Here is a 19,208-nt window from a genome sequence, read left to right on the forward strand (position 1 = left end):
ATGCTATACAATTTTGGTTTTATTTTTGGAAGACAAAATGTAAGTTGATATATATAGCTTCATAGAAGTCAAATTTCAATTCTGAACACACTACAACTGTACACAGCTGTTTTGGATTGTTCAGCTGAAAAAATGGACCCTATGCCTCAAATCATCAAGTAAAGCATATGAACTTTCCTATTTGATTTATACAATTCTGCAGAGACAACTGATGGGAAATTCTTTACATTTTTCTAAAATAGGTAGTTGAATACTCACAAGGCAATTGTATGGAGTTCTAAGGGGGTTATGCTAAGATACATTTGTAAAAAAAACTGCAGCCAAGTGATGGTTCTCCTTACAATATGCATTTTAATACAGTTAGTTGAAAGATATTGGTCTATTACCTACTACTAGGATACATACTTTCACTATAATTTCTAGAAAAGTTCTAAAAAAGGTGGAAGATTAGCTTGCAGAATTTGTCAGTGTTTAAGAATCTCTATGTTAATACTCTTCAAATTCACTGTTCAACCTTAGACATGACCTCTGGCTGGTAGTATACTAAAAATTGTTCCATTGTCCATTACTATACAAGCTATTATTGAGAAGACTTGACTTTATTTCTCTGGCAAATATGAAGATACCTCTGGAATCAGTTTTTTGTGGTTAATGAAGCTTGAGTTCTCAAGATTAGAGAAAAGGATGAACAAGTCTTTTCTGGAGGTAATTTGGAGAAACACACAGGTTTTAGTGAACAACTACCAACTCCGCACATCCAGCAGTAGAATGTCCCCCGAGACTTCAATTATGTTGATCTTACTGAGTTGTTTAAAGCGATGTTTGTACTCTAAGGTGTGCACACCATTGATAGCAACGTTGTACTGATGGGCTTGACAGAGTATTATCAGCTGAAAAGTTAAGAAGGAGAGTAACATCCTTAATGAAACAGAGTATACATTCAAATTCCGGGATACTAATGATAAGGACTACTTCTGAGAGGAAAAGTATCTATCCAAAGTGCTTGACTAAACTTTTTTAAAAATCGAGAATTTTGAAACAGGTCAAAGAATCAGTTTTGGTCAAGGACCAAATTTAAATTTCTGGAAGGGTTTCAGGCTGCATTTCATTAGAGGGGAAGGTCCAAAGTGAAGGGAGCTGGGCCACATGTAGCTCTCATTAATTTGCCCATGAAGGACACAAAACACAGCTTAATTCCATGGAAATCTACTCAGTTTTCCAGGTTGCCAAACTGAGCTCAGTTCTTTGTAGCATATTCCATTCTATGTTTCACTGGTGACCCATTATCTTATTTTGAGTCTAGAACAGAAGGGTTGGAATTAACATGGTTTTATACAAAGCTTCGTACTTCCACATATTTTATAACTTTAAGCAAATGCCTCTATTAAGACATTTGGATCAGGATCACAGGCTTTGTTTCATTAGTTACCTCAAAGTACATTCCTGGACGGAAAGGAAAATGAGAGACCTGCTTTTCTTCCTCTCCCCAACCATTGGACAGGTAGGAATTTCTCACAAAAGCTTTCTCTTTCATTCGGGGATTCAGATGCAGAGCAATATCATTGGAGTCACTCGGTTTAAGGTTAACTGCAAAACTGTAAATGAAACAGTAATGTTTAAGGTTGCAACTGCAAATTGTCTTTAGCAATGAAGAAGAAGTCCTATCTATTTTTCTTTGCAGAGTCACTTCTTTTTTTCAAACCTTCCATCCCTTGATATTATCACATGTAGAACCTTTTGTTGTCAGTTCACTATTAATTTGGTCCTTCCTACTATTCTCTAGCCTAGGGTGTAGTTTTTGTTTTTTTGTTTCTTTTTTATCTTATCCAGTCAATAGGTATAAATACCCTTCTCCCACAGGGAGCCAGCTTGGTGTTGTGATTTGCGTGTTGGATTATGACTTGAGACCAGAGTTTGCAGCCCACTGGCTGACCTTGGGCAAACCACACTCTCTCAGCCTCAGAGGAAGGCAATGGTAAACCCCCTCTGAACAAATAATTGCTTGGAAAATCAGCCTTGATAGGTTTGTCTTGGGTTTGCTATAAGTCAGAAATGACTTGAAGGCACAAAAACAGCAACAAGTCTTCCCCTATGGCTTCCCATCCTCCCACAGCCCTCAAGCAGATTTGGGGGTGAGTGGGAAGCACAAGAACAGCACTGGCTACAATTCTTAATCTCTTATCCTTCCACCAACACTCTTTATTCCTGTGTATAAGCTAAAACAGCATGGCATAGTGGTTTGAGTGTAGTACTACAACTTGAGAGACTAGGGTTCAATTTCCAATTCAGCCATGAAATCCATTGGGTGACCTTGGGCACATCACATGCTCTCAGCCTCAGGGGAAGGCAATGGCAAACTTCTGAAGCAATCCTGCCAATAAAATTGGAAACTACTAGAAGGCACACAGCACACACACATAAGCTAAAACCTTGCTCTTCAGCAGATAGCACATTCAGCATGAAGGATTTGCTTAAACTGCATACAAACTTTCTGGGATAGAAAAATCGTTGGAATCAGTGCAATTCACTTCTGAAGTAACATGCTTAGGGTAATACATCTTCATTAGTAAGACAGCTACTGTATATGTAAAACACACTTTACAAAAGTTGTGAACATTGCTTTAACTTACTAACCTGTTTGCTCTCTCTTTAACTTCACCTTTAATGACAATTGTTCGCTCAGGCTCAAGAGGAGAATTAAGTCGCGCAGTATAAGGAACGGCCTAAAATACAATAATGTGCAGCATTGGCAATATTCAAAGATGAATGGCTTTGCAGGAACTGTTGACAATTACTGATTCCCCCCTTCCTCGCTATAATCCATTTTTTACAAGCATAACAAGAACATATTCAGAAATAATTTGATCAGCTTTTCCTTATTTCAACGAGGCATTCATCCTCCTACCAGTTCCCTTTCATTGCCTTAAGATCTGAGAATGTGTTTGAATAGGTATTTTCCCATGTAATCCTTCAAACCTGTGGGCAACCACTGTTAACCTGGTGAGAGCCAAGGCTTCTGAGGATGGAATCTGCCACTTTTTAAACAAACTGGGAAGGAAATAGATGGCATCTGACACCAGTCATAGTTTGTGTACTCCTCCTCCTCAAAAAGTTATAAGGCCAGCAAGCATACTGTTCAGTTCATACTGGGACCACATCTGCAATCTTATACCCACTGAACTCAATGGGACTTTCTTAGAGTAGTTTGTGCTGTGGGGCTACAAATCAGGAAGCATCCAGAGTTTCTGGTATAAATTAAATCCTACTAGAAAAATTAAGTCCAACAGGGTGTAGTATAACTATGCTTGAATGCTATGTTTTGCATTAAGTTCCCATTTTAAAAAATACTTACAAATTGTGCAGTATCATGTACTCCTTCCTGTTGGTAAGGAGTAAAAGACAAAGTTAACTACAAATATAAAAAGAACAGTTTGGAACCTAACCAGAGAATAAAAATACATACATTTCCTGTGTTTTTCTTTGTTGCCCCTAGCAAGGAAGGCTGAGAACCTTGCAAAGACTGCAAAGAAAAGATAGGTTGACAGATCAACAGCTGATGATCATAGAAGACTCATCTAAATGACTGTCACCTCTGAACAGTAAACTGCTAACACTTTACTGGTGAAGTCAGAAAAGCAGATAGCTTTCCACTATTTTAATAATCTTGAACATTATTAGCAAGGCAGTGAACATATAGCAGGGGTAGGAGTCAGGCATACCGAACTGAGTGGTAAATGTGAGGCATGTTGTTAAGGAACTAGGTAATCTGCCATATTGGTGATCTGTTAATTTGCACAAAACAAGGTTCATGTGAATAATACAAGAAAAGTCTGCTGAGAGGTGTTCTGAGCACTGACGTCACTAGTGTCAGCATATAGTAGTGGTGAGGACCTCTGGGCTCTCCTGCTTGATGTTTTGAATCACACCTCCCACAGTCTTAACCGCTAGCAATGCTGGTTGAGACTTCAAGCCTTTAAATTCAAAACAGCACATTAACAGTAATCTTTTTAATGTGTTTCCCCCAGTTCTGGCTTATAGAAATACAATGCTCAAAAACTGCATTTTTTACTACAAATGTTTCCTACAATTGACCAGTGCGTTGTTCAGTTCTACCATTAGCTGTGGAGTTAAGCAGAAAGAATCCCATGTTTTCAGGTGTAGTGAAGCAGAATGTCAAATCCATTCTGTTTTGAATTGATCCTTAGGGTTCCACTTGAGCACAGCACAAACGTACAAGATGACTACATTATATATTTAGATAAATCCAAACATAAATTGCTGCCTTACATATTAACTTACCTTATTAGCAACAAATTCAATCATACTGATTTGCACTTGTCCATATATCCCAAGGGTATTAATTTTTTCAAGATCAATTCTGTGTTTGTAAAGCAACAAATGTTGTCCATTTACAGACACCTAAGGAAAATGAGCAATAAGAACACATAGGTATTTTACAGAATACTAGTGAAGTTTTACTAGCAAAGTTTCATATTTCCCCTATATTAAGACAATTGCACCTTATTTTAATTTTTTCTCACATCAAAAGGTTTTAATAAAGATTAACAGCTTCTGATTATCAATATTTCTAAAAGCCATGATAATGTTACCATCGGCAAAGTGGTCAGGCAAGGCTGCATTCTATCACCCTACTTGTTCAACTTGTATGCAGAAAACATTATACGAAGAGCAGGATTAGACTCAGAGAAAAGAGGAGTGAAGATGGTAGGAATATCAACAATCAAAGATATGCGGACAACACCATACCACTAGCAGAAAACATTGCAGACTTGGAACATTTATTAAGGATGGACAAAGATGGAAATGCAAAGGCAGGCTTAATGCTGAATATTTTTTTAAAAAATGACCATAGAGGATCTTCATAAATTTAACCTAGGTGGCCAAGAGTTAAATAATAGTAAGAGGAAACACCTCTTTCTATTATTTTTATCCTATTATATTATTGTTTGATCTGTAAAAAGTTAATTTAAAGAGTGAAGGAAACTAATGATAATTTGTCATCAAAGATAAAAATTAGATATTAAGATATAAGCAAGTCTCAAGTAGCTGGAAGTATAAGTTAAATTCATATATGTTTTAGTATATCCATATAAAAAAGCAAATTGTATGTGTTATGTAATGTAAAGGTTTATATATGGATCAATATAATGCAAATCAAGTACTATGTAAATGTGGATTCTATAAATAAATAATAAAAAATAAATAAATTTAACCTAGGCAATGAGGAAATTGAAATAGTAAAAGAGTTTCCCTACTTTGGATCAAATATTGATCAGAATGGAGACTGCAGCCAAGAGATAAGAAGAAGAGTAGGAATGGGAATGGCAGCCATGAAAAAACTAGACAAGATCCTGAAGTGCAAAAACAACACTGAATACTAAAGTAGGATCATCCAAGCCACTGTATTCCTCATCGCCCATCAGATGTGAGAACTGGACAGTGGAGAAAGCAAATAAGAAGAAAACCAATGCATTAGAGATGTGATGCTGGAGAAGAGTGTTAAGGATAACATGGACAGCCAAAAAGACAAATTGATAGGTCCTTAAACAGATCAAGCCTGAAATCTCCCTGGAAGCCAAGATGATTAAACTGAGGCTGTCATATTTTGGTCACATCATGAAAAGCCATGACAGGACAAGATCAAAATTCAAAATGACCTGAAAAGACTAGAAAGCTGGGCCAAAGCTAACAACATGAAATTCAATGCGGAGAAATGTAAGGTATTGCACTTAGGGCGGAAAAATGAAATGCATAGACATAGGATGGAGGGCGTCTGGCTGAATGAAACTACGTGTGAAAGGGATCCAGGAGTCCAAGTAGACCACAAGTTGAACATGAATCAACAGGGCGATGCAGCAGCTAAAAAGGCCAATGCAATTTTAGGCTGCATCAATAAAAGTATAGTGTCTAGATCAAGAGAAGTAATAGTGCCACTCTATTCTGCTTTGGCCAGTCCCCACCTGGAATACTGTGTCCAATTCTGGGCACCACAATTCAAAAAGGACATTGAGAAACTGGAGCGTGTCCAAAGGAGGGTGACTAAAATGGTGAAGGGTCTGGAAACCATGCCCTATGAGGAACGACTTAGGGAGATGGGGATGTTTAGCCTGGAGAAGAGAAGGTTAAGAGGTGATATGATAGCCCTGTTTAAATATTTGAAGAAATGTCATATTGAGGAGGGAGCAAGCTTGTTTTCTGCTGCTCCAGAGAACAGGACCCAGAACAATGGATGCAAGCTACAGGAAAAGAGATTCCACCTCAACATTAGGAGGAACTTCCTGACAGTAAGGGCTGTTCAACAGTGGAACAAACTGTGGTGGAGTCTCCTTCCTTGGAGGTCTTTAAACTGAGGCTTGATGTCCATCTGTTGGGGATGCTTTGATTGAGAGTTCTTGCATGGCAGAATGGGGATGGACTGGATAGCCCTTGTGGTCTCTTCCAACTCTACAATTCTATGACTCAATAGAAAAGACAATAATGCTAGGAAAGGTAGAAGGCAGGAGAAGGAGAGGAAGACCACACGCTAGATGGATAGACTCAATTAGGCAGATCACAGGTCTTAACTTACAGGACCTAAGCAGAGCAATGGAGGGATTCCATCCACAGGGTTCCCATGAGTCAATAGCAGTTAATGGCAACAACAAACTACCCTGAACACACTTAAATTCAGAAGCTAAGCAGGGATTGGGCAAGCCTGCTTAGTACTTCAATGGAAGATCTCTAGGCATCTCCATATAAAGCTGGGAAATAAATCTGCTTAAAACCCTATAGAGAATTTTCCAGTGACAGAGCTGACAGCAGCAGACTAGATGGCCATTAGTCTGACTCAGTAAAAGGCAGCTACCTATGTACCAATTTTACTAGAAAAGTACAATTTCACAAAGTTGTTTGACACTGGTTTCAAAATGCTTGGTGTGAGAACCTTGCATGTAAGCTTCTGTCTGTTAGTACTTAGTGCATAGGACAACATAGGACCAAAGGCCACACATCCAGACCAACAGTCTTCAATGTACTATAACTGCTTATCATGTTTGAACTCCTTTCATCTGTCTTATTCAAGACACACAAAGGTTTGCCATTACATTTAATCAACAATGTGATCCATCCTATTCTGTGCAAGGAGCCCAGGTGGCTTGTTCCTTCAAGACAGAGTAAAACCATTTCCATGTTACAGTGACCCCCTTTGGAATCTACTTGGGGTTTGGTTTCAGGACTGCCCCCCATGGATACCAAAATCTGTGGATACTCAAGTCTCATTAAATATAATGGGATAGTAAAATGATGTCCCTTACACAAAATGGCAAAATTGAGGTTTGCTTTTGGGTATTTATTTTTAATATTTTCAAGCCAGGGATAATTGAATCCATACATACAGAGGGCTAATTGTATTTTTCTGTAAGATTTACAAACCTAGAACTGCACTGCCACTAAATTTTTGATCCTGTTAAAAGCCCATACTTATTCAAAGCAAATTAATTAGTAAGGGTTATAAAACACACTGATCCAGGAACAGTCACTTGAAAATATGGAATCCAAGCCAAAATAATAATAATAATAATGATGATGATGATGATGAAGAAGAAGAAATTTTAATTTCATTAATTTAAATGACAGTGTTAAGCCCATTTCTCTTAAAACTAATGGGTCTGGTACTAAATTTCCCACCCACTGAGCTTAGTGGCTTGACAAATAACTCACTCACCTGAATTTTTTCTTGCAGAAACATAAACACAACCTCAAATGGTTTTCCTTTTTCAAAAGGCATTTCATATGTGATCTCTTCATGCCCCCACTTTTCATTCTGCAGAGTATTGCACACAATGCAACCAGATCTTTTGAACCGGGGGTTGAAATGAAAGGCAACATCAGCACGAGGTTTTGTGCTATTTCCACACTGAAAGTCTATTTGGAATCTAGAAGGAAATGGGACATGTTGGTCCAATGCAACCCACTCAGAAGCAACAAACAGGCAACAAACAGACAGGAGAGGACAAGGAGTGTTTACTTCCTATTCTATGTATCGTGTATTAATTGAAAACCCTGAGCCAGCTCAGTAGGAGCACTCAAACTGTTGCCTGGCTTATACTCTAAATAAGATAATCATATTGGCAAAAGACTCAGCACTTCTGTTATTTCTTTGCAAGCATGCTATTCACATCACCTACAACAATATCACTCTTTATAAACATCCAGTTTCAACTCTTACCTCTCTGAGTCTTCTGGAACTAATCCAAGCACGACAACAAGTTCTCCAGGTGAAAGACCACCAATTATAGTCTCAATATATGGAATAATCTGTGGTACAGAGGAGAAACAATATTATCAAATCTCAGGCATGAAAGATAAATGGATTTACTACATAATTCATATATATCCATAGCCTTTCATGTTTTTATTAAATAATAGCTATGGGATTATAAGGGGAAAATAAGGGCTAGTATCTTTTATCATGATCTAAACATTTAGCTAATTCAGAGAAACTCAGGGAAACATAGGAAACAGGAAGGGTGTAAACAGACTAAAGCAGAGCTGGATTCCTCCTTCTCTGGGTCATATGATGCTCCTGCTGATGTGTATTCCAACCCTCCGTTCAGCCCCTTCACTTCCCTGCACCTATCACTGTGCTGGAAAGTGGCCAGGGAAGTAAAGCACTCTTGGATGCCACTTTTGGATACTAGCTGAGAACACATCATTTCACTGGTAGGATCCACCGAGAGTGCAGAAAGGGAGCTCTCCTTATCTCAAATATAGCAGTGATGCCTCCTCTTCCTCGTTTTAATTTCCAGCCCTGGAGATCTTCACTATCAGCCATGGAATAAGAACCCGGTCCTACCACTTGCTGTGTAGGTAATGGAAGCCATCAGCTAAAATACTATAATGGTTTCTCTGCTGTAGACGTCCTGCTGCATTATTTACCACCAATAAAGCTTATCTTATGGAAGTGATGTGTGTCAGATTTTGATATCAAAGTTTCAGGCAGACCTAAAGTTGCAATCAGTTGCAGCTCAACATCGACAGTTGTAGTTACCGGGTTCCGGACTGTCCTCTGAAAGTTGTCCAAGGTTGTCATTTTTCTTCAGCCTCTGCCCGATAAAGGGTGTGCCTTCGTGGCAAGACTGCAAACTGTACCTGAGCAAAGGTGTAACTAAACACAAAGGAAATCAATAACAATTAAATAAATAAATTAATTAGTGCTAAGTAAATATGTATGGGGAGGGCACTCCTTAATTAGGGCACTGACAGAAAAGCCGCTGCCCCTCTCAACATAGGGGCCTCAGTTTAATATCTCACTACACAAACTGGCAATATGCAAATAGGCAGTCTCTTCATATGCCCTGAATGTCCTGTAAAAGGTGTTTCTGGAGTAAGTTTCAGTCTCAGGTTACAGATCCAACTACAAAAAACACCATTACCTTAACCTTATACCATCTGAAATCTGTGTGGTGAACCTACAAGCCCTGAAATTATGCATTCAAAGGACTTTATCACACGGAGGCAAATTGGTTAAATCCCATGCAGAAACACTTGTGCAGGTAGTTTTTCAGATGCGTTGAGGTCAATGAGAAGTAATGCAACATTAATCCGAATGCAAAGTCAACAAAACACTCCTTTTTATTTTCAGGAAGTTCCTGAAAGTAAGTTCCCAACTGCATTTGGATTAATGTCGCATTATTTCTCATTGACGCAAACGTCATCTGAAAAACTACCCACTTTTTCTTGGTTATTTCTAATTTCTTTTCGGGTTAACCCTGAATGTTATTTGAAAAACAACCTGCTTTTTTTGGGTGGGGTGGGTCACTTTAAATCAAATATCTGCATGGGAAATTCTGTTTGATAAACTCCAAAGACTGACAAGATTCTGTAGAGATACTAAGACTTCTGAAAGGAAAGAAGAAGAAAAAGAACTACAGCTGATGATCTTGGGAAAGCTATGGCCATGATCTTATATTGTCAGCATACATAAGACAACAGAACTCCATCATCATCATCATCAGAAGAAGAAACTTATTGCTGAGGATCTGAGGAAAACTATGGCCATGATCCTACATTGTCAACATAACTGTGACAGTAACTGTAACACGATCATCTGAGTTATGGCTGACAATGCCAACCCTCAAAAAACTACCTTTTCACCCTAACATTGCCCCAACCAAAGCATTCCCAAGGTGTCAGACATCATGGCACTGGAAAATGACACCTAGAGCACTCTCCCAGCCATGGAGCATGTCAAGAACAAGCAGCTGGAAAGACCCCTTGGGGTCCTGCCACAACTGCTTGCAGAAGGCACCCCATGACCAGGACAGAGCTGCAGAGTTCTGTTCTCACAGCAACATCTCCTGCACCTTGAAAGTACTTCAACCATGGCACTGCCAATCTGCAAAGCCAGATTTTAGGGGTCACATTCATGATCATAAACATGAATCCCCAGCATTTACAAGATCACAAATCCCAGTTTAGAGTGCTGTAACTGCTGGACAGGATGCCAGTCATTAAATCATTTTTAAAACATCACTAGCAGAAATGAGTCCGTGGTATTCTTATAGGGCCACAGCAGCGGCTAAGGTCAATAGGGCTGTTTGCCCCCATTCCCATTTTATAAACCTGGAACAGTCCTTCAAAACAAAATGTTTTATTTATTTATTTTTAACTATTGGTTTTAAAGAGTTTTACCAGTTTGCTGCTAAATCCCACCATTGCGGTTTGGAGGAGACACAAATGGCCTTGGGAGCCACATAATGCCCAAAGCCTGTGTGTTGCAGGGACGTAGCCAAGGGGGGGGGGGGGTTCTTGGGGTCTGGACCCCCCCTTCCGCTAGATAAAATGAATGGTGCATGCTGCTGCGCCATGGCACCCAAGCCCCATTATAATGGTGGCACTTAGTCTGGGGCCCCCCCCTTCCCAAAATCCTGGCTACGTCCCTGTGTGTCGCCCATGCCTGCAACGTGAGCAAAAACTCTGAGAAGAATTTGGAAGGAAAAAAGAGGCAAAATGGCTATTATTATTATTATTATTATTATTATTATTATTTCTACCCTGCCTCTGCAATAAGATCGAGGTGGCTTACATCAATAAAATCCATACAATACAATGTAATAAAATCCCACAATCTCCCTCCCTCCTTAGCCCCAAATCAACAACAATAAGTACAAACATAACTATAACTATAATAAAATGCAATTAAGATCATTAAAACGATTACTAAGACAAGAAATAGGGCAGTCAATGGGATAGTCCATGCGATGGTCCGTGTCAGATAAAACTGAAGGGCTGTTTCTCTGTGTCCATATAACACTTCCCTGGATGGTGCATTTCACAGATTTCATACACCTGATGCAACCTTCACAACAAGCTGCAACCAGTGGCATCTACCAACTTTGTTTATTGTTTCCGAATTTTGCATTTTTGAGGTATACTCTTTAAAATCTTTGAGTATGTATGACTTACTCCCAAACACTTGCTTTTGGCAAGTTCTGGTGAGCAGAAAAGAAAACGCATTTGAACCAAACACAGGTGTGTCTTCTTCACCTAAAAAAGGCACAAGGCAGCTCATGGATATATATATATATATTCAATCAAATTAAATTAAAATGATAATTAAAATAAAATAATTAAAAATTTAAAAAATAATAAAATTAAATGCAATAAAATTTAAACACAGTCAAAAAATCCCAGCACAGCAGTGTCAAACCAGATTATTTCTGCAACAAACTTAATAAACCCTAGTAAACCTTTATCTAAAAAGAAAGGGCAGTGAGGAGGGAGAGGGCAGGCTTCACACAAAATCAATAGGGAGAAGAAGGCTTGGCTGTCCACTCCAGTCCTTTTCCCAGGGAAGGGCCCAAACACACTGCAGAAATAACCCAGTTTGAGAGCGCTTTAACTGCCCTGGCTCAATGCTCTGGAATCCTGGGAATTGCAGTTTGCTGTGGCACCAGAGCTCTCTCTGACAGAGAAGGCTCTATGTCTCATAAACACTACAATTCCCAGGATTTCCCTAGCATTGAGCCAGGGCAGTTAAAGGAGTCTCAAAGTGGGTTGTTATTCCTGCAGTGTGTTTTGGACCAGACTCCATTTGGGGGCTTTTGGGGAGAATTAGCCTCACCTTTTTTAATGCAACACAACCTTCAAGAGGAAATCCAAGGGAAAGCTGAGACTCCTCCTCTCTGCTTCCTCTTGAACAATTTAAAATGGTTCCTCTTTCATTTCCTAGTTCAGAGGCTCTCTGGTCCAGTTACCTCATCATCTCCTACTTTATTATATAGTGCTGCTCTTACCCTTTAACTGATCTAGCTGCCTCCCGTTGCATGCTGGGATTTGGAGTTTAAGGAGAGGCGTTTAGAATTCTCAGCCAGAGAGCTCTTACGCCTCACTGAACTACAAGCCTCAGAATGCAACAGGAGACAGAGCAGTGATAATAGAGTAGCAGCACTGGTAAGAGGAGAGTGAGGTAACCTGGCCAGACTAGAGGTAGAGCTTTCACGGTTAAAGGGAAAGCAACAGCAACAGCAACAGCAGATTATTTATTTACCTCTTTCGTTGTACGCCGCCTTTCTCCCTGAGAGGACCCAAGGCGGCTCATAGATTTATTTTTTTTAAAAAAAGCACACAATACAATTAAAATAAATATGCAATAAAATTAAATAAAAATAATAATTAAAATAAAATAATTAAAAATAATAATTAAAATAAAATAATAAAACAAAATAATTAAAATCAATAATTAAAACAGAATAAAAATAAAATAATTAAAAGTAATAATTAAAATAAAATAATAAAATAAAGTAATAAAGTAATAAAATTAATAATTAATAATCAATAATAAAATAAAATTTAAAAGCAGTCAAAATTATCTGAAAACGGTACAAAGTGGCTCACAGATTTTAAAAATTACTAATAAATTTCCATATAATAATAATAATAATAATAACATTAAGTTAATAATAAAATAAAATAAACTTTAAAAACAGTCAAAATCATCTAAAAACGAGACAAAGCAGCTCATAGATAAAAAAAATTATGCTAAAAATAAATGTGCAATAAAATTAAATAAAAATAATGGATAAAATAAAATAATAAAAATTAAAAAAAATAATAAAATACTTAAAAACAGTCAAAACCATCTAGAAGTCAGCTCACAGATAAATAAATTACAGGAAAAAATAAATATGCAATAAAATTATATAAAATAATAATTAAAATTAAATATAATAGAATTAAAAAGTAATAATAAAATACAATAAAATAAAAGGTAAAAATGATCAAAATAATCTAAAAGCAGCATATGGTGGTTCACGGATTTTAAAAAATTACAATAAAAATAAATATGCAATAAAATCAAATAAAAATTAAAAATTAAATAATAAAATTTTAAAAAAATAATAAGATACCATAAGATAAAATTTAAAAACAGTCAAAATAATCTAAAAATGGTTTAAAATTGCATTAAAATACAGTATACAAAAGTTAAAAGTGCAACTTTGGTGGTTGGGTAATTCTAGGCTCTTCTACAGAATAGGGTCCTCAAAATTATTGTGAAACTGATAAAGCTTTGAATTCAGTTAAAAAGATCATTTCTTTTACATATTACATTTCTATAGTATTAGACGCTTTGTGGTGTGTTCTTGTGTAGTTTCAAGTTGTTTCCCACCTATGGTGACCGTAGCATTGGGTTTTCTTGGCATGGTTTGTTCAGAAGAGGTTTACCATTGCCTTCCCCTGAGGAGGCTGAGAGAGTGTGACTTGCTCAAAGGTCGCCCAGAGGGTTTCATGACTGAGCTGAGATTCGAATCCTGGTCTCAAGAGTCCTAGTCCAAACCACTATGTTATGCTATGCAGTGTATTATTATTACATTATTATTATTTGTTTTTGTGGGGTTTATTATTATTGGTTTTTTTGTGACATTTTGCTAGCATCTTCAGAGAAGATGCCAGCCACGGATGCTGGCGAAACATCAGGAATAACCTCTTCTAGAATACGGTTGCATGGCCCAAAAACCGCACAAAAAACTATGGATTCTGGCTGTGAAAGCCTTAGACTTATTATTATTATTATTCCCATATGACTCTCTTTGTGGTGTACTGTTTTATTTATTTACAAAGCGTGTCATTTGGTTTGCAAGCATAGAATTATTCAAGGCACTTTTAAAAACATAATAGTGGTTTGTCTAAACAGGCAATAAGTTCTGGCTTTTTGACATCCAGTGGCACTTGAGTTGAGAGCTGAAGTCCTGTCTAAATAATACTAAGAGAGCAGAGAGGCCACAGCCAAATCTGTGGAAGAGAAACACAGAGCCTGGGAGCAGCCACCAAGGAAGTTCTCTCTCATGTCCTCACCAAAGATGCCTGTGATGGTGGTGGAGCTCCTTATAATTTCCTAACATTTTACAATAAAAAATAAATTTGCGATAAAATTAAATAAAAATAATAATTAAAATGAAATAATAAGGTTGAGAAAGTGTGACTTGCCCAAGAACACCCCAGTTGGTTCCATAGTTGAGCTGGGATTCAAGCCCTGGTATACAGAGTCATAGTCCAACACTCAAACCACTACACCATGCTTCAACTATTTCAAAAGCCTGAAGTGAATTTGCCTCATTAAACTTTGTGGAGGTCAAGAAATGGTTTGGGTAACTAGTTTTATGGCTAATTACTCAGCATACGTGAAGGCTTTCATGGCCGGCATCCATAGTTTTTTGTGGGGTTTTCGGGCTATGTGGCCATGTTCTAGAAAACACACAAAAAACTACTTAGTATACCATTGAAAATACCTGAGATTTCCTTCAAGGATTGTCCACACATGGAAACCCTAAGTCTTCATAGCCCTAAGTGTTAGAAAGTTTACCCTTAGGAGAAACAAAAATGAGCATTCGCAGGATGAGGACGTCTGCACTCTACAGTAGATATTAAACTTAAACCATGAAGTCACAAAATCCTTATACGTTGGCTATTCGTCTAAGCTTACGTGCCTGGCTGCAAGAGTACCAATTCACAGTGAGAGCGCAAAAAGTTACAGAATCCCCAAGTAAGCATGACTAGTGGCTAAGATGAAACGTTTTTGCCAACAGTCTCAAGAATCTGGTCAGGAGGGCTTTAAACTGAGTTATGTGGGGAGGGAGACAGTATTCTAGAAGGCAAAAGGGCTGGAGAAAATAGCCAAACTGTCATAGAGGGAACAAGGCAAAGAGTGCAAGGACCCAACAGTGGGAGGCAAAAAATCTTGCACAGGCAGCAAATAAAGGGGACACATGGTCGTCGATGTCTCTACACTAATGCACAGAGCATGGGAAATAAGCAAGATGAACTCGGAAATAAGCAAGATGAACTACAACAAAGAAAATATGATATAAGAGGCTTCACTGAAATCTGGTGGGATGAGTCTCATGATTGGAATGTGGAAATAGAGGGGTATAACCTTTTCAAGAGAAATAGGCCAAACAGGAAAGGAGGAGGAATATCCTTCTATGTCAAGTATATTTACACCAGTGAAGAGATCCAGAACATCAATCCTGGAAGCCAGGTGGAGAGCATCTGGATAAAAATTAAGGGGGAGGCAAACAACAGGGATGTTATCGTGGGAGTCTACTACAGACCCCTGAGTCAGACGGAGGAATTGGATAATGCCTTTCTAGAACAGATGACCACACACTCAGAAAGGAGAGATGTAGTAGTGATGGGTGACTTCAACTATCCTGATATTTGCTGGAAGTCAAACTCAGCAAAATCCTCAAGGTCTCCAAAAGTAGCAACAGCAGTTTCATTTTTATACTGCTTCATACCACACTGAGCAATCTCTAAGTAGTTTACAACTGTAAGCTAATTGCCCCCATCAAGCTGGTTCCTCATTTTAGCAACCTCAGAAGGATGTAAGGCTGAGCTTTAGGCTTCTGGATTATTTTTGTGAGAAGTTATGCAACACTCATGACACAGGAAGCAGCATGCAAAGAAAGGAGGTAAAAGGTTGCTGAGAGTTTGTGCAATCACATGTTGGCAAGCCTTCATTTGGAAACTTTACCAGCACCCATACTGACGCCAGTGATCCCATTTGAATTGAAGAACTAATGCAAGAACTGGGACAAATCCACCATATAGTGCTAAGCACAGTCCTGAACTATGCAATTTTGCATGAAGAAGCCTACAAAATGGAATGCTAGCTAACAAAGCATTGCTTTCTAAGACAGTACTCCATTGTCTTCACAAGATTGCCTCCACACAGTGGTGATACACCCTTTGGAGTCACCCGGTGCGGTGACACCCCCCCCCCCCAGCTACCCACCACCCTTTCAGACTGCTGCAGAGGGGGGAGGTTCCAAAGACCCTTCAGAGCCCAGAGCAGCAGCTGTAACAGACTCTGAAGGGAAGGAATCACCCCCACCAGCAATGGCTGCTGCTGAGAAATGATGGTTCCACAGCTTCCAGACAGCCATTTGGGATCTGGGGAGCAGCCACGTTGGATCTCAAACAGAAGGCACTGCCCACCCCAACAATGCCCACTGCTTTGGGTGGCAGTGCTATGGCTCCAGACATTCATTTTGGGTCTGGCACAGCTGTTAGCTGCAATTGCAGTGGTCCCACTTGATGTACCATGCCACCTGGTGCATTCCTCACCCATTGCACCCCCCTAATGACACCACTGTCTCCACAGGCAGTGTATGCTGAGAGGCAGCTCCTTTCCTGGAAATTTCCTTCCTGAATACTCACTTCTGCAGAAGGGCAACATTTTGCATGCTGCATAGTCTGACTTGTGCTCTTCACAAAGTAGTGCTTACTGTCAGCTATGTTTGCGTAGAGACTGAGGCCATTATCATTGCTGAACTGACTCTGAACTGACCCTGCAATCACAAAATTCAACTGCAGTAAGAAATGCCATGTTGTCTTTCACTTCAGGCCACAAAATGTCTTGCACTGACTCTGATGATTTGCCCTATTGACTGAAATAATATAGGAGGCCACTCGGACACTACTTTTATAAATACAAAAGTTTAAACTTTTGCACTACTGCAATTCATCAGTAGATGGGGTGAGGGTTCAAAGGTTTACAGCCCTATAACTGATTTATTTTCAATTAAATCTCACTAAATTCAGAGCAAACATGTTTAGGATGGCAGTTCTATTTATTATACTTCATATCCTGTGCCAAAATAATCAGTGTAGTTAAAACATGCAAGGTTAATTTCTATGTTGTTCTTTAGTATAAAGAAATGCATACAATCAAATTACTCATCTACCACAAAGCTAATGTCTTTGTAAACAGTATATTTAGGAGAAAGAGTTTAATTACTCCCTTGAATTTTCACACTTTTAATTTCCTGTTAAGCATTGCTCTGATCATCATAGATATTTTGAGTTGCAAGTCTATTTCTACAAATGCTGTATTCACTCTTCTTTTTGTGTTACTGTTTTACAGAGAAAGATATGCTCATGCAACAAAAGAATCCTAAACAAAGACAATATTCCTCTAATGATCTGCCAGACAAAACTAGGGTAAGAATTACAAATGTTCTGCCACATTTCTGGCTCATTTAGGAACAGGCCCAACAAAACTTTAGTTGTACAAGAGATTTGTGGTAGGTTTTCTGTAATTTTTATTGATTCATTTAATTTTTATTCCATCTTTCTGCCAAAAAAAAAAAAGGCATCCAAGGCATAATAGTCAAATAAAAACAGAAGTACAGTTACAACTGAAAAAACAAGTTTGGTGGAAAAGTGGGGTTTTAAAAAGTGATTGATTGGTCGATGACAGAGCTGATCAGTGAATACAAATTGCTGGTTTTCTTGACAACCACAGAAAGGGAAAGACTTGTGCTCTATTAGCTTTTTCTCTCTCATAGACAGCAGCTGGAGATTCTTCATGCAAGCTGCTTTTGAATGATAAGCTCTTGTCCTGACCACCCCAGAAGACATATATTGTATCTCAAGGAAGTGTAGTGGCCTGTCACCATTCTCCTCCATGCTACCAAAATGGAGCCTTTTTCCCCTTCCTTGAGGAAAACCTGGCTTTGATTCTGCTAATTCATGTGTCTTATATATTTGCTAATGTCTATAAAGGATAACATGTTTTGGGGAAAGCACAGAGAGAAGTCTAAACACTTAAAAGAGATAGCAAGCTAATCTAGACTAACAGATAGCAGAGAAATCACAGGGAGAAATCTAAACACCAAATCTAAGCCTCTGCAGCTGACCTAGACAAAGACATAGCACGCAGCTGGAACTGCCTAAGGAGAAATCTAACGATAGCAGACCCATGGCTAATACCTGTGAAAACAACCACCTAATTGATGGCCTTGGATGGGGTTATGGAGTGGCATGATTTCAAAGTGGTATGACCTACATTGAAGAGTAAATAATGGCCAAAGCCATCATGTCACAGAACAGTAAAAACCTCTAAAAACTCCTAAGAAATTGACATAAGGTTGGAGCTTCAGCACAGACCTTTCAGGCCTTAGGTGCCATGCCTTTGTGGCTACAGAATGGGCCCACCTTGCAACTGAACAGAGGTGTTTGCTTGGTGTGATTTATGCATGTTCCTTTGTATAGCTTACTGGGTGTATAATAAATCATGAAAATTTTACAACCAAAACAGGTATTTTGTATTGCTTCCAAATCACAGAAAAGGATCCCCTTGCCTTTGGCAAGTCAGCCCCGCTGCAGCCTAAATCAAAGCACAAGTGGAGAACATCAGGTTATGCATGGCAAATGTGGCCCCTCGAGCTTTTCCAGCTGGCCATAACCCATTCCCCATTACGCTAATGGTGGTTTCTAAACTTTAGTATCATTTTTCTCCTTGTTGTAGAAGGCTGAAAATGTATCCTAAGGCTTACTTATTGGCATTAAGAACTTCGAAGTAAAATATGCTGATATTTCATAACTTTTTGTCTCCCCTCAGTGGCTCCAGTGTGGTGAGTGAGAAATTATATGAAATGGAATTTGTCTCTGGTCTAAAAGGCTCCACCATCTTGATCCAGGGCAGGCGTTGGCAACTGCCAGAATTTAAGGGACCTGGGGGAGCTGGAGAGATGTCTCCTCACCTCTATACTCCTACCCTAATTTGGGGAAAAACAAACTTTCTTTGCCTAAGTATAGCCAATAGCACCTCAAAAGAGAGAACTGATTAGTGGAGTGGTATAGGAATCCATCCTGGGCCTGTTGTTTAATGTATTTATTAATGGCTTGGATGAAGAAATAGGGCC

The 19,208-nt window shown here is 38.7% G+C and overlaps 1 protein-coding gene across 4 annotated transcripts; it reads right to left on the reverse strand.

Annotated features, from left to right (window-relative positions):
• Position 1: 1 nt before the first annotated feature.
• LGALS8 (galectin 8) lies at positions 2–12,274 on the reverse strand. 4 transcript variants are annotated; one of them, XM_089529861.1, is made up of 10 exons: positions 12,125–12,274; positions 9,050–9,166; positions 8,228–8,316; positions 7,724–7,934; positions 4,300–4,419; positions 3,464–3,520; positions 3,353–3,379; positions 2,635–2,723; positions 1,430–1,595; positions 2–890 (listed from the first exon to the last, which is right to left on the reverse strand). In XM_089529861.1, exons 2-10 carry the CDS (start codon positions 9,089–9,091, stop codon positions 741–743), a joined length of 951 nt encoding a protein of 316 aa, XP_089385987.1. In that variant the 5' UTR covers positions 9,092–9,166; positions 12,125–12,274; the 3' UTR covers positions 2–740. The 4 variants fall into 4 exon arrangements, with proteins under 4 accessions (XP_089385987.1, XP_089385989.1, XP_089385988.1 ...); XM_089529863.1 differs by lacking the exon at positions 4,300–4,419; XM_089529862.1 differs by lacking the exon at positions 3,464–3,520.
• Positions 12,275–19,208: the final 6,934 nt, after the last annotated feature.

This window comes from Sceloporus occidentalis, unplaced genomic scaffold (assembly GCF_023333645.1).
Source record: "Sceloporus occidentalis isolate IW3139 unplaced genomic scaffold, rSceOcc1.0.p SCAF_6, whole genome shotgun sequence".
NCBI lineage: Eukaryota > Metazoa > Chordata > Lepidosauria > Squamata > Phrynosomatidae > Sceloporus > Sceloporus occidentalis.

Excerpts from the sequence above, each read along its gene's own strand:
- LGALS8 (XM_089529861.1), bottom strand. The coding sequence starts at position 9,091 with ATGACAACCTTGGACAACTTTCAGAGGACAGTCCGGAACCCG. Across the intron at positions 3,521-4,299 it reads TTGAATTTGTTGCTAATAAG|TCTTTGCAAGGTTCTCAGCC; the intron begins GTAAGTTAATAT and ends TTTTCTTTGCAG. Across the intron at positions 1,596-2,634 it reads GTTAAAGAGAGAGCAAACAG|TTTTGCAGTTAACCTTAAAC; the intron begins GTTAGTAAGTTA and ends TTTCATTTACAG.